General features: G+C 41.2%; 1 protein-coding gene across 1 annotated transcript; it reads left to right on the top strand.

The window, feature by feature from the left end:
• The first annotated feature begins 6082 nt into the window (after positions 1-6082).
• Positions 6083-11746, top strand: HTR1B (5-hydroxytryptamine receptor 1B). The gene has a single exon (XM_074237352.1). It carries the CDS (start codon positions 7269-7271, stop codon positions 8433-8435), a length of 1167 nt encoding a protein of 388 aa, XP_074093453.1. The 5' UTR covers positions 6083-7268; the 3' UTR covers positions 8436-11746.
• Positions 11747-12037: the final 291 nt, after the last annotated feature.

Below are 12037 nucleotides of genomic sequence, written 5' to 3'. Positions count from 1 at the left end.
CAAATATATGTGTATATATTTACATATACATAAACATATATATGCATATATACACATTTCTATAATATATGTGTACGTACTCTGACATTGAGATAATCTTAGAGGTACATATTAAGGTACTTGACAGAACTAGTCCTGAACAATGATTATTAATAGGAGAAATGTAAATAGAAATTTTGATCTAATTATGGCTGTAGGTAAATTTTGGTTGTCATAATTTGATACAGGTTTGCATTTTTTATTTTAGTACATTCTCACTTTATCAACTTATACTGAAATCCTGGAATCACTAAAAGGGAATGGACCAGCTTTAAAAGGAAACGGGCAAGATTCCTTCAGAAAGTGGATTTAGAGAAGTAAATTAACTTGACACATGACAAAGATGTTGGTGTTTAAAGATTTTCTTTATATACTTCAAGTTCCTTCCTTAATGATATCAGAACAATTCTCCAGTTTAAATTCTGAGAAATGGTAAATGACTTTTTTCCCCCCGGTGGTCATCAAGTCATAGTAAAATCAATGAAGGGACACATTTTTTAAAAAGAACAAGTTAATTCTATTGCTTATAGTTTTATTTTAATCTTATGAGGACTGTAAAATATTCAAATCATATAATTTAAAGTTAATTATATATTGTAATTGAATAAATATTTTGAAATGAATTTTAATTACATTTTGTTTATCAAAGAAGACATAAGAAGGAAACTGGAATCAGAGAAAAGAAAAAAGAGAGGGAGAAAAAGGTAGAGACAGAAAAGGAAAACTTTAATGGCAAAGAAAGGAGAAAGGAGAAAGTGGGAATCCTATTAGCAGATTACAAAAGAAAAGGGATGGAAGGAAGGAAGAAAGGAAGGAAGGATGATTAGAATAAGGAAAAAATGAGAGAGATTGAATGAAGGAGTAAAAGACGTGTAACAATAAGATAAGAATGAGTAAGAGAGAAACAGGCTTAGTATGGTATGCTGGGTAAATTGTGGTAGTTACATTTTGCTAGTCATCTATGCACAGGGTTTTGATGTAGGGAAACCTTTTATCACTGCCTATTTTGTAATTCAAAATTCAGATTAGCTGATAGCTGATTAAGAACTGGAAAGGTGATCTTTGTCTTCACCTTTTCAAAGGATCCATTCTAAACAATACAGACATAATCTTCCAACAGGTGCGAAATTATTTCTGAGTTCAATGGCATTGATTAGAACTGTCTAAATTACATCCAACCAAAGATCGAGTCCAACTGAGCATGGGATTCCCCACTAGAACTCTAGAGCTTTGCATTTGGTAGTTTTGTGACTGATTGAATCATAATCTCTCTATGATCTGTAAGATGGGGTTATTAATAGTTTAACTACCTCCCATAAAGTTTTGTTGGGAGAACATTACTTTGTAAAAGTTAAAAAAATGTATAAATGAAATATTATTATAATTATCACTATCCCTTAAAGGGTCTGATTTATGTTGAAGGAATAACTAAGGTGCTTGACAGAACTGGTCCTGAACAATGATTATTAATAGAAGAAATTTAGATCTAATTATGACTGTAGCTAAATTTTGAGTGTCATAATTTGATATAGGTTTGCATTTTATATTTTGGTACATTTCTGCTTTATCAATTTATAATGAAATCCTGGAATCACTAAAATTTTTGTAATTTCAAGCACAATTCTAATGAATATTCCAAATAGTAAATAAGTTTCACCTTCTTTTACCTTTGGGAGATTTGTGACAACTTGAGTGGTCTAAAATAATTATTTCTGCATACAACTAATTGAAAATTATTTGCTATTATCATGAACTTTATGGTACTATTGGTGAATATTCCGGGCATAATCTTGAAAAGGCACCTCAATTGCAATGATAGAAGCAAACTACAAGTTATGTGTCTCTTTTTTATGAAAAAATAGAAGTACACTGTTGACACTAATATGACACACTTTGCTGAAGATAAGATACAGAGAACATCCTGATTGCTATTGCTGCTTTCTGAGGCCAGCAGTTAAATTTACCAATGTACCACTTTTTTTTCAGGACTTTTCCTGGACAGCTCCCTAAAGATTGCTAAAGACTGCAGAAATAGTTTACTTTTGCAGCTGGTGGATTTCCTATTTTTATAATTCAATTTACTTAGTTCTCACATAGTCAAATTTTCTTGGGGGCCAAGAGGTAACCTTTAGACTACTTTCTAAATCAGCTTTCTACCTCTAGTTAATTATCAGTTTGATATGTAGTTTCTTCCCTTTTGTTCCTTTTTCCTTTTTCTTTCTCCATCTCTAAACCTCTCTCTCCCCTGTTTCAATCTCATTTAATGATGACAAGCAAATCTTTTTTGGAATTACCTTGATTTCTGTGGCAATCTACCTGGTAGAACTTTCTTTCAATAGTAAAAAGGGGGCTCTTAATCCAGGGACATGCATCAGAAATATATTTGAAATATGAACATAAGAGCTAACCAATGGGGGAGGGGCTGTTATGATTTATGGGATGAATATTTCCAGAGAAAGTGTGGTTTAGTGGATAAAAAACTGGCCTGAGACTCAATAAACCCTTTATTGAAGCACTTACTGTTAGTATGACTCTGGCCAAGTCACCTAAGCTCCCAGCACTCTACTCTGCCCACAAGTTCCTCCAAAGCTAGACAGAAATTGCTGATTTTCTTTGATAAATGAAGTTCCTCACATGGAGTTTCCTTTGAGGATGAAATCACAAACAAAGCATTTCCCAATATATGTGAAGTTAATAATTACTAGTACTTCCTTTGTGACCTATCTACATACCTCCCCCCACCCCCTCCCAGGAAATAAAGGTTACCGATTTTATATATTGCACTTATCAGAATTGGAATTACAAGTTCTATAGCCTGGAATGTCATTGACTGAGATAGAAACACAAACACAGATTAGAAGTACATAAAGACTTCTATTCAGCATCTTCTACTATGCAGTTCTTGCTTACTCTTTATGTACATATAAGTATTTAGAAAAGGCCTGGCAACCAGCATGAGTAGACCTTTATTTTTCAAGTTCTTTGTCTTTGGTTTCTGCTAACTTTCAGTGTTGGCTGGTCACCGAGACTCCGAACGTTCATTTTCAGCACAACCGAAAGGTGCTGTTGATTTTGAGGAATCTGTACTCGCCAGAAGGAACTGCTCGCGAGACACACTGAGCAGCTTGCAAAAGTCAGGTGGTCACTAGCGCCTTGGGGATTTCTACTGTCAGAAAACTAGTGGTGGGGTGACTTCCCTTTTCTCCCCTTTCTCCTCCAATTCAAACCCCATAGGGATTAGAATCCTCTAGCTTTGAAAAAGGGGCTCTCCAGTTATATAAACACACGTGCTTTTCTCTGTAAATTTTTTCTAAACTCCTTTCTTTTTACTAGAAAGGACAGAGAAGCTTCCATAGTCACAGCCTAAGGCAAGCTCTGAATTTGACTCAAAGAAGGAAAGAGGGAAAGGAATTGATGGAGAAGGTTCAAAGAAGTGGGAACCCTGGAACCCTCTGCTCACAAGGACTCCGTTGTAAATCTCTAAGTGCTCTTTCTTCAACATCTCAACCAGTTCCTGAATTTCGTTCTCTCGCCCCATGAGGAGAACTTGGAGAGAGGGAGCGCATTTCTTCCCCTCTCCCATCTCTCCCAGCAAGTGCTTCCTTCCGTTGTCCAGGGAGAAGGTTTTGGAGTGTCTAACTCCAATCTCATCACTAGACTCTTAATATGGTGCCAGCTTCCCTTGACCAGATCATTTCTGTGGAATGTCTGACTCCATGGTGACCTGACATCTAAGAAGACGAGCACATATCATGGAATTTATTGCTCAGTGGCCAAACATGGGTGGGGTTTGATAAGATCATTAAGACGGAGTTTGGCTAGCACTCCTCTTTTACCGGCTCGACATTGCCAGATTCACTCTCCCTCCCACCTCCCTCGCACTTGGACCCACTTGTTGAGTTCGGGCTTCATTGGCTCCCTGAAAACTTTAGAGAAAGAATAGTCAATTGAGATCCGTGTGGTAGTAACTGAGGAGCAGCTAGTCTTTGGATATACATAGGCAAACTGGCTATCTTCTGAAAGCAAATGCATTTAGGAAAAAATGTATATACAGGATGGCATATGTTGGATTTACAAAGTAAACATTATTGGCATGCTTACATATCTATATCAAGAGAGATGTATAAGATAAACATGGAGCCTACACATGCACAATTATGGTATAATTACATTTTGTTATATTTTTCAATATTGAACATTTTAAAGAATGGGACCGATGTTATATTTCAATGAAATGTGATTTTGCTGTGAACTCTGGGAAAATATAATGTATTTGATTTTGTGTGTGTGTGTGTGTTAGAGAGAGAGAGAGAGAGAGAGAGAGAGAGAGAGAGAGAGAGAGAGAGATGGGGGTATGGGGGTGGGGATAAGAATCTTGTAACATTAAATACAGTTCATAAAAGAAGGGCTGAACCAGTTATCCAGAATATACACAATCCTTCACTGCTTTCTGGATAGTGTGGCACAAATAGATGTCACCCAAGACACTTTTGACATAGATAAAGCCTTTACTTTTTCTTGTCTTTCTCTTTGAGAAGAGAAAGTAATGAAAATTGAACCCAGACAACCTCTCACATCCCCTAGAGTTCTCTTTTGTGCCCCCCTCCTAAGTCCTCTTAAAAGGACTGACCCCGAAGAGGTTCTCAGCCTCCACAAGAATTCATGACTAATAAGGGGAAAACTACCATCTCAGGGATCCCCAACAAATTTTGTCCCTTCAGAATTTGCCTGGAGCTGATTTTTAAAGCTGCTATTGTTTTGGAAGAAACAATACCGATTTTGAGCCCCCAATCAATAGAAACTGATAAAGGGGGGCATGCATAGACCCTGCTAGGTTCTAAGCGTGGTGCTCGAGAGACTGGGTAAGTATACTGGGTAAGAGGGAAGGGAAAGGTCTGGTTTCAAAGTGAGTAGATGGAGGGTGATTTTGTGACCCCTGTTCCCGTCACCTTTTTGATCCCCCCTTCTATAAATATACAAAGCCTTGACTTGACCTTCAAATTATAGAAGCAGTCTGTCCTTTCATTAAGTGGAAGCTTAACGTCTTTATTCTAAGTCAGTGTCCATTATAATGATCTTAAATTTTTAAATCTATTTTTATACCAAGTTTTTCCTCCCCCACCTCTCCACCTTCACCCCAGCCTAAGTACTTAATAAATGCTTTTTGATGAAGTGGGTGACGATGATAAAGATGACAAAGAAACTGCAAATGACAAAAGCTATGCTTATTCTTGCAAATTGATACACTGTAGAGTATCCTTTATCTTAACTGTAGGCTCCGTAAGAAAGTATACTTATGGTCTCTGTGCATTGTTTTAAAATATCTTAAAAAGAAACGTTGAGGAAACTTGAGAAAGAAAGAAGGGGTCATTTACAGAAAGGATTGACCTTCTTGTTCAATAAAGACTAATTTTTCCTTATTGTTAAACGGGGCTTTGTGTATGAATGAAAGGCGCACGTTATTATGTAAGATCCAATTGGAGGAAAATAGTCTTTATTGAACAAACAGTTGTGCATGGCTTAATCATCTCCTCACACTCAATTAAATGTGTTGACTTAATTAGGAAATTTCATATATTGAATTTAATCCGACACGCATCGCTCCCAATCCCTCCCCCACTTGCCTCTTCGCCATCCCACCGTTTGCCTCCCATCTAGGGTGGGGCTGCAGGGTTGGAAGGTACGCTGCAGTTTGGGGTGGGCTAGATATTTGGTCCTCCAGGGTTTTAGGGATACCTAGGCACAATCTGCAGGGAGGATCTAAAGGGAGGGGAGTAAAGCTGTGTGGAGCGAGTGATATGCAAGGCGTGAGTCTAAAAGACACCAGAAAATATTAAGGGGTGGGAAGGGGAGCCTGCACTAAAACCAGGGATGCTGCGGTGGCATCCCGGGTTAGGATACAGGCTCTAGGTGGAAGTGGGTGGGGAAGGGTTTGGGTCGGCATTAGGACCCTGCGGGAGCCTCTTGGGGAGACAAGAGAGGGAGGGAGAAAAAGAAAAAGAGAGCGCTGGGGGCGGGGACCCTGAGTCCGCACTCCAACGGGCGGCGGCAGCACGAGTTGCCAAGCTAGGGCTTGGGCAGGCTAGCGCAGGACTCTCTATATAAGGAGGGCGGCCAGCGCTGCTGCTCACATATTGTACTCTTCTCTTTCTTCACTTGGTCCTGCAGGTACCTGCAGCAGCACAAAGCACGAACACTGCAAACCCAGGTCTTCCTGGCCCGGAGAGAGGACTGGTGGGATGGCACGGAGCAGTGCCTGCAGGGCGGAGTCAACCGCGGAGCGGGAGCCAGGGCCCCGGCCCCGGCCCCCTTTACCTTCCACCAGCTGCAGTTTTTCTGCGGGGCAAGTGGCTCCTGTCGCGGGTGCGTGAAGACAAATCGAGAAAGGAGTGGAGAGGTGCTGGGGCAAAGGAAGGAGAAGTAACTCAGGCAACCTCTCTCCAGGGCATTCCCCACCCAGCTCCAAAGGCAGCTGTGCCCTCGTCTCAGGGCTCCTCCTCTTAGATTTCTGGAGCTAGCGTGCGAGACCGAGGAGGCCAGACGGGACGGGCGGCCGGATGCTGTCTTCACCTCCCCTTTCTCTGTCCCTGTTACAGCAAATTCCAGTGGCCTGAGTGGTGAGTGCCTTGGGGCTTGTGGGTTAAGCAAAAATTCTTCGGGAGGGAAAAAGAACGGGAGAACGGAAGAAAAGAAAACAATCAGACAGAACAAAAACCGCGCCCGAGCGCACGCTCGGAATGATTTGGGAGCGAAATAGAAGTACGCTTTCTCCAAGCATCCCTAAGATTGCGGGCTCCAAGGCTTCCTGCCAGAAGAGTTGGGAGCTGGAGACTTGGTGACCGTGTCCTCTGGGTACAGCACTAGGCAAAAGAGCGAAAGAGACTCAACGCTTCCCAAGGGTTGGGTAAAGGAGAGGTCATCGATCGGAGGTTTTGGGAAAGAGTGGATGGGGACGCGCCCTATTTGGCTGGGAAGCCTGCCGCACCCGTGACCTCTTTCGGCTCCCGCAGCAGCGGGGCGTCTGGGCTGTCCCAGTGCCAGAGGAGCTCCTGGACACGATTGGCTGTCGGGGAGAGCTCATTTATTCCCTCCCCTCGACAAGATACTCAGCAGACCCAACCTACCTACTTCAGTCTCCCCCCACCCCCCCTCCTGGATAGCCTGCTGTACAGTCAATCCATGACCTGGAGCTGCTCGCCACCTGCTCTGGAAGCAGGGCGAGGGGAGAAATGGAACAGCCTAGCCGTCAGTGCTCCCCGCCGGCGTCCGGCGCCCTGACCTCCCCGCAGTCTAATCATTCTACCTTTCCGAATCCCAACTGCAGCTCCCCGGATCTGGAACCATATCAGGACTCCATTGCACTCCCTTGGAAAGTGCTCCTGGCCACCTTCCTTGCACTCATCACCCTGGCCACTACACTCTCCAATGCCTTTGTGATCGCCACCGTTTCTCGCACTAGGAAGCTGCACACTCCTGCTAACTACCTGATCGCCTCCTTGGCAGTCACCGACTTGCTCGTGTCAATCCTGGTGATGCCCATCAGCACCATGTACACGGTCACCGGTAGGTGGACGCTGGGCCAGGTTGTCTGCGATTTCTGGCTGTCCTCGGACATTACCTGTTGCACAGCTTCCATTCTGCATCTCTGTGTCATCGCTCTGGATCGCTACTGGGCCATTACAGACGCTGTGGAGTATTCCGCTAAAAGGACTCCCAAGCGAGCAGCGGGCATGATTGCCATGGTATGGGTCTTCTCCGTGTCCATCTCCATGCCCCCACTCTTCTGGCGCCAGGCCAAGGCTGAGGAGGTGGCGGACTGCTCGGTGAACACAGACCATATCCTCTACACTGTCTACTCCACAGTAGGCGCCTTCTACTTCCCCACCCTGCTGCTTATTGCCCTCTATGGCCGTATCTATGTGGAAGCCCGTTCTCGAATTCTGAAACAGACCCCCAACAGGACAGGCAAACGTCTGACCCGGGCCCAACTGATCACCGATTCCCCGGGGTCATCTTCCTCTGTCACTTCTATTAACTCTCGAGCTCCCGAGGGATCCAGTGAATCGGGCTCCCCAGTGTACGTGAACCAAGTAAAGGTGAAAGTCTCTGATGCTCTCCTGGAAAAGAAGAAGCTCATGGCCGCTAGGGAGCGAAAAGCCACCAAAACGCTTGGGATCATTTTAGGAGCCTTTATCGTCTGTTGGCTGCCTTTCTTTATCATCTCCTTGGCATTGCCTATTTGCGATGACGCCTGCTGGTTCCACCTGGCCATCTTTGACTTCTTTACTTGGCTAGGATATCTCAACTCCCTCATTAACCCCATCATCTATACCATGTCCAATGAGGACTTCAAACAAGCTTTTCATAAACTGATACGATTCAGGCGCACTAGCTGAATCTGGAAGTGGCAGAGCGTTCACTAAGGCGCCTCTGGGGAACGTGCTTGTCTTGTGTCTGATTCCACAGGTAAGGTGGACTCTTCTTATGCTGGTGCTGTCTCAGAGAGAGGCTCTCCTGGGCCAGAGAAGGCGGTGCTGAGAAACCAGTAGAGTCCAGAGGGGGCTCTGGAAGGAGAACCGTGCAAAGAAAGGGTCGAGCAAGAAGAATCTATCTGCTCCCCACTCTCCCAGCTCCCCACACCTCCTGCCTTGCTATTGACATTGCTGCTTTCCAGCGCCAATGGGGCTGTAACTTTTTTTTCTTTTAATAAGCATTTAAATAGGAGTTACCCATTAAAGACCATAATATGGAGTCACAGTCAGTCTAGTCTTGGTACCTGGAAACCTGCTGAACTCCTATCTTCTACCTGCAGGCAGTGCTTGTAACAGAAGTTTATCCTCCCGTGTTGGGGTTGGGAGTCGGGGGTGGGGGGGAGAGTAGGAGCCTGATTTCACTCCTCTCTCCCACTCCAATCCGATGACACTGGTAAATGTTTCTTCTCTCAACTCTTTTAAGTATTAAACACAGTCAGAGGAGCGTATGGATTTAATTTCCTGGACCTTAATTTTGTCTCTGATGGAGAAGAAAGCCTGAAGAGTTAACTGCGTTGTGGAATTCTGCTGTGAACAATCCTTACTATTTTCCTTATACTTGAAACTAGCTGGGGGATGGATGGTCAGACTTGACCAGGAGGCTCAAACTCCTTGGGTGTTTGTTTTCTGCAGATGTCTAATTTTATATTCCTATTTAGCAATCGTCAAGCCACATCTAACAAAACAAACTAAGTATTGTGCTCGTGCCAAAGTCTGCAAACTGCTTTAGTTTTATTCCTAATTCATATACCTGTCACTTTACATATTTAAATCCTGGGTAAATGGAGAGTCTGATGGGTGACTCAGCCCAAACTGCTGCTATATTACTTATGAATGCAATCTTTAGTGTTAGATAAATCCCTCCTTCACCCTGTTTTAACTAGACAGCTGTCTTTGTCTACACTCTCTAGTCCAACTCAGTGAAACCTGCTTGCAGAAGAGAGATGAAGTAGCAACTACTCTTATTGGTTAAGGAATGGGGGAAAGGAAAGAGGGGAAATGTATATCCTTGACTTGTACAAAATTCTTAAAATGCATGAAATAGTTATTTGCACAAACATTCTTTTCACCTGAGGTTCCCTTCTGAACCTTCAAGCCTCTGAAGTCATTAAGGGGACTAACTCCCCAGGTACAGAAACACCTTCTTGGAGTTAAGAGCCCACATCAGTGTTACTATTAAATATTTGCTTCTTCATCATTTATATTTTGAACATGGCAAAAATTAAGATTATTAGAAAAGGACCTGGAACTACTGGGGACAGAAAAAAAAGAAATAATTTTTGCTTTTATACAGGACCATCCTAGACAGAACTCTTCATATATTTCTTGGAGGGTAAAAAAGACATCACTCTTGGGTTCATTATATTGAGAAGTGGTTTAAACTAGTATTTTGAAAATCTGGTCCTGGCTATGGTAACTCATTCAGTTGTAACAACTGGAATATTCTAAAGTTATAAATATTTACAAACTCTGATTTGGTAGTTTGTTTGTGGTCTTATGTTAGCTCTGAAAGATCCATTTTTCTTCTAGACATGGCCACAAATTGAAGGATTTTGAAAGATCCATTATTTCATTAAATAAATGACCTATGAAACAATTCATCTATATAGCAACAAACAAAAACCCCACCCCACTCATCATTATATTCTTTTGAGCTACTCTCTGCAAATTTTTGCAATTCTGCTAATTTTAAAAGTCTCTCTTGTTGCTTAAAATTCAGGCAAAGGAGATTTTTGAACTGAATTATCAAAATAACACTTCCTATCTTTTTACACTGCAGTGTTTCACTGAGGGCAATAGCTCTTACCTTTACAATAGTCATATTGTTATATGTATTCTTAGTACAAAGGAACACTAACTGATGATGACGCCTTGTCATAGGGGCTGGATTATAAACTTCAGGGCATTAAACAAACCATCAGTCTTAGCAGGTTTCTCAAGTACATTTATTTTGGAGTTTCTCCTGTGGGGAAATCAAACTTGGGATATTCATAGAACTCAATCATTTGTGTTGATGTTATTAATCTATTTGTATTTGTATATGCTGTTTGTAAATGTAGTTGTGCTTCAGTTGGGCTAAATGATAGTTAAATCAAATTCTAGCAGCCAGAGAGAAACTATACATTGAAACATATGCTGTTGACTCCCACACAGGGAGTGACCATGATTGTATCTAAGTACTGTCAGAACATATGGTCAGTTTAGTCAGAGCTGATTGCTTGCCACCATGTAGATAAGACATCTGAAGAGTTGATCATTTGACAAAATTGACTGGACATTTATGTATTGTGGGATAAGTGAGTGTATGCCAAAATTTTAGTAATAAGAATTCTCACCTCATCAATCCACATTGTACTTGATTATGCAAAAAAGTATTGCCATGTAATCAGAGGGGGTATATAGGTAAGACTGTTAAACCCCTTTTCAGTTACCACTTCCTTTAGGACAGCCATGTGCTTGTATGATCGTTCAGTCCATAAGTCTAGTCACATTAAAAATATTAAAGAGAGAAACATAAAAACTTTGTGACCCTTCAGCCAAATTAAAACAAACATATTTGTTGGATGTTGTAAGATACATTGTCCACATTTGTATCATCTACATGAATATATAAATAGGTAAGCATCCAAAAATGCCTATATTGTCTTGTATTTTCAGAGATTTAAAATTTACTTTTTTCCCAAAACAGCCACTATGACCCCAAAAGAATGGCTGTTGACTTGAAAAGACTTTATAATGAAACAATAATATCTCACTTTGCTATATTTCTTCTTGGTTGTCTTTAAACATAAGTCAATTAAGAGATTTCTAACTCATTTCAGCACTAGCAGCCCAGAACATATGCATTTGATGGAGTTGCTGTGATTGCATTGCCTTTGGCATCCCTCCTGTATAATTGGAAATGGAATTTAGAAAAAAAAATGAAATAAAAGTTTACTGTATTCTAAGGAAGTATTTGGTAATGACTATTATTAACTGCAAGACTAGTTCACTTGATTTTTTCAGTGTTATAGTTTGGAGTTTATTGAGACATCAGAGAAGAAGATTTAATAGCTATTGATACTGTAGCCACAGTATGAGAAGGCACTTAACCGTCTTTTTTTCCTTCTAGTAATCCTAAGCATTTTTGTGAATATTTTCTTGGTAAGTCAATCCAGTTAAACTATACAGTAGATTCTCAATAAAAGTATGTGCTAACGTTGTAAAACTATGTGCATATCTATTCAATGAATCTAGCCATAATAAAACCAGAGGAATGGTATCTGGAACTGACGTTGCTATAGGTAAGAATAAACAAAATAATTAATTCTACTGCTAAAATTTTGGTGACTTTGTTAACTTTGAAAGTCTATTATGTGTATAATCAGTTACTATGAGTTAACTCTTTTTAAAATAAGATGATGTTCTATTTGAAGGCTTGTCTAATAATAGCCTTCTCCAGGCTTAAAAATCTTTAGGGTAGAGAG

This window comes from Macrotis lagotis, chromosome 5 (assembly GCF_037893015.1).
Source record: "Macrotis lagotis isolate mMagLag1 chromosome 5, bilby.v1.9.chrom.fasta, whole genome shotgun sequence".
Taxonomy (NCBI): Eukaryota; Metazoa; Chordata; class Mammalia; order Peramelemorphia; family Peramelidae; genus Macrotis; species Macrotis lagotis.
Note: the sequence above shows the minus strand (reverse complement) of the source record. Positions and strands in the feature narration are given on the sequence as shown.

Bases quoted from the DNA above. Each gene is read 5' to 3' on its own strand.
- HTR1B (XM_074237352.1), top strand. From the start codon at position 7,269: ATGGAACAGCCTAGCCGTCAGTGCTCCCCGCCGGCGTCCGGCGCCCTG.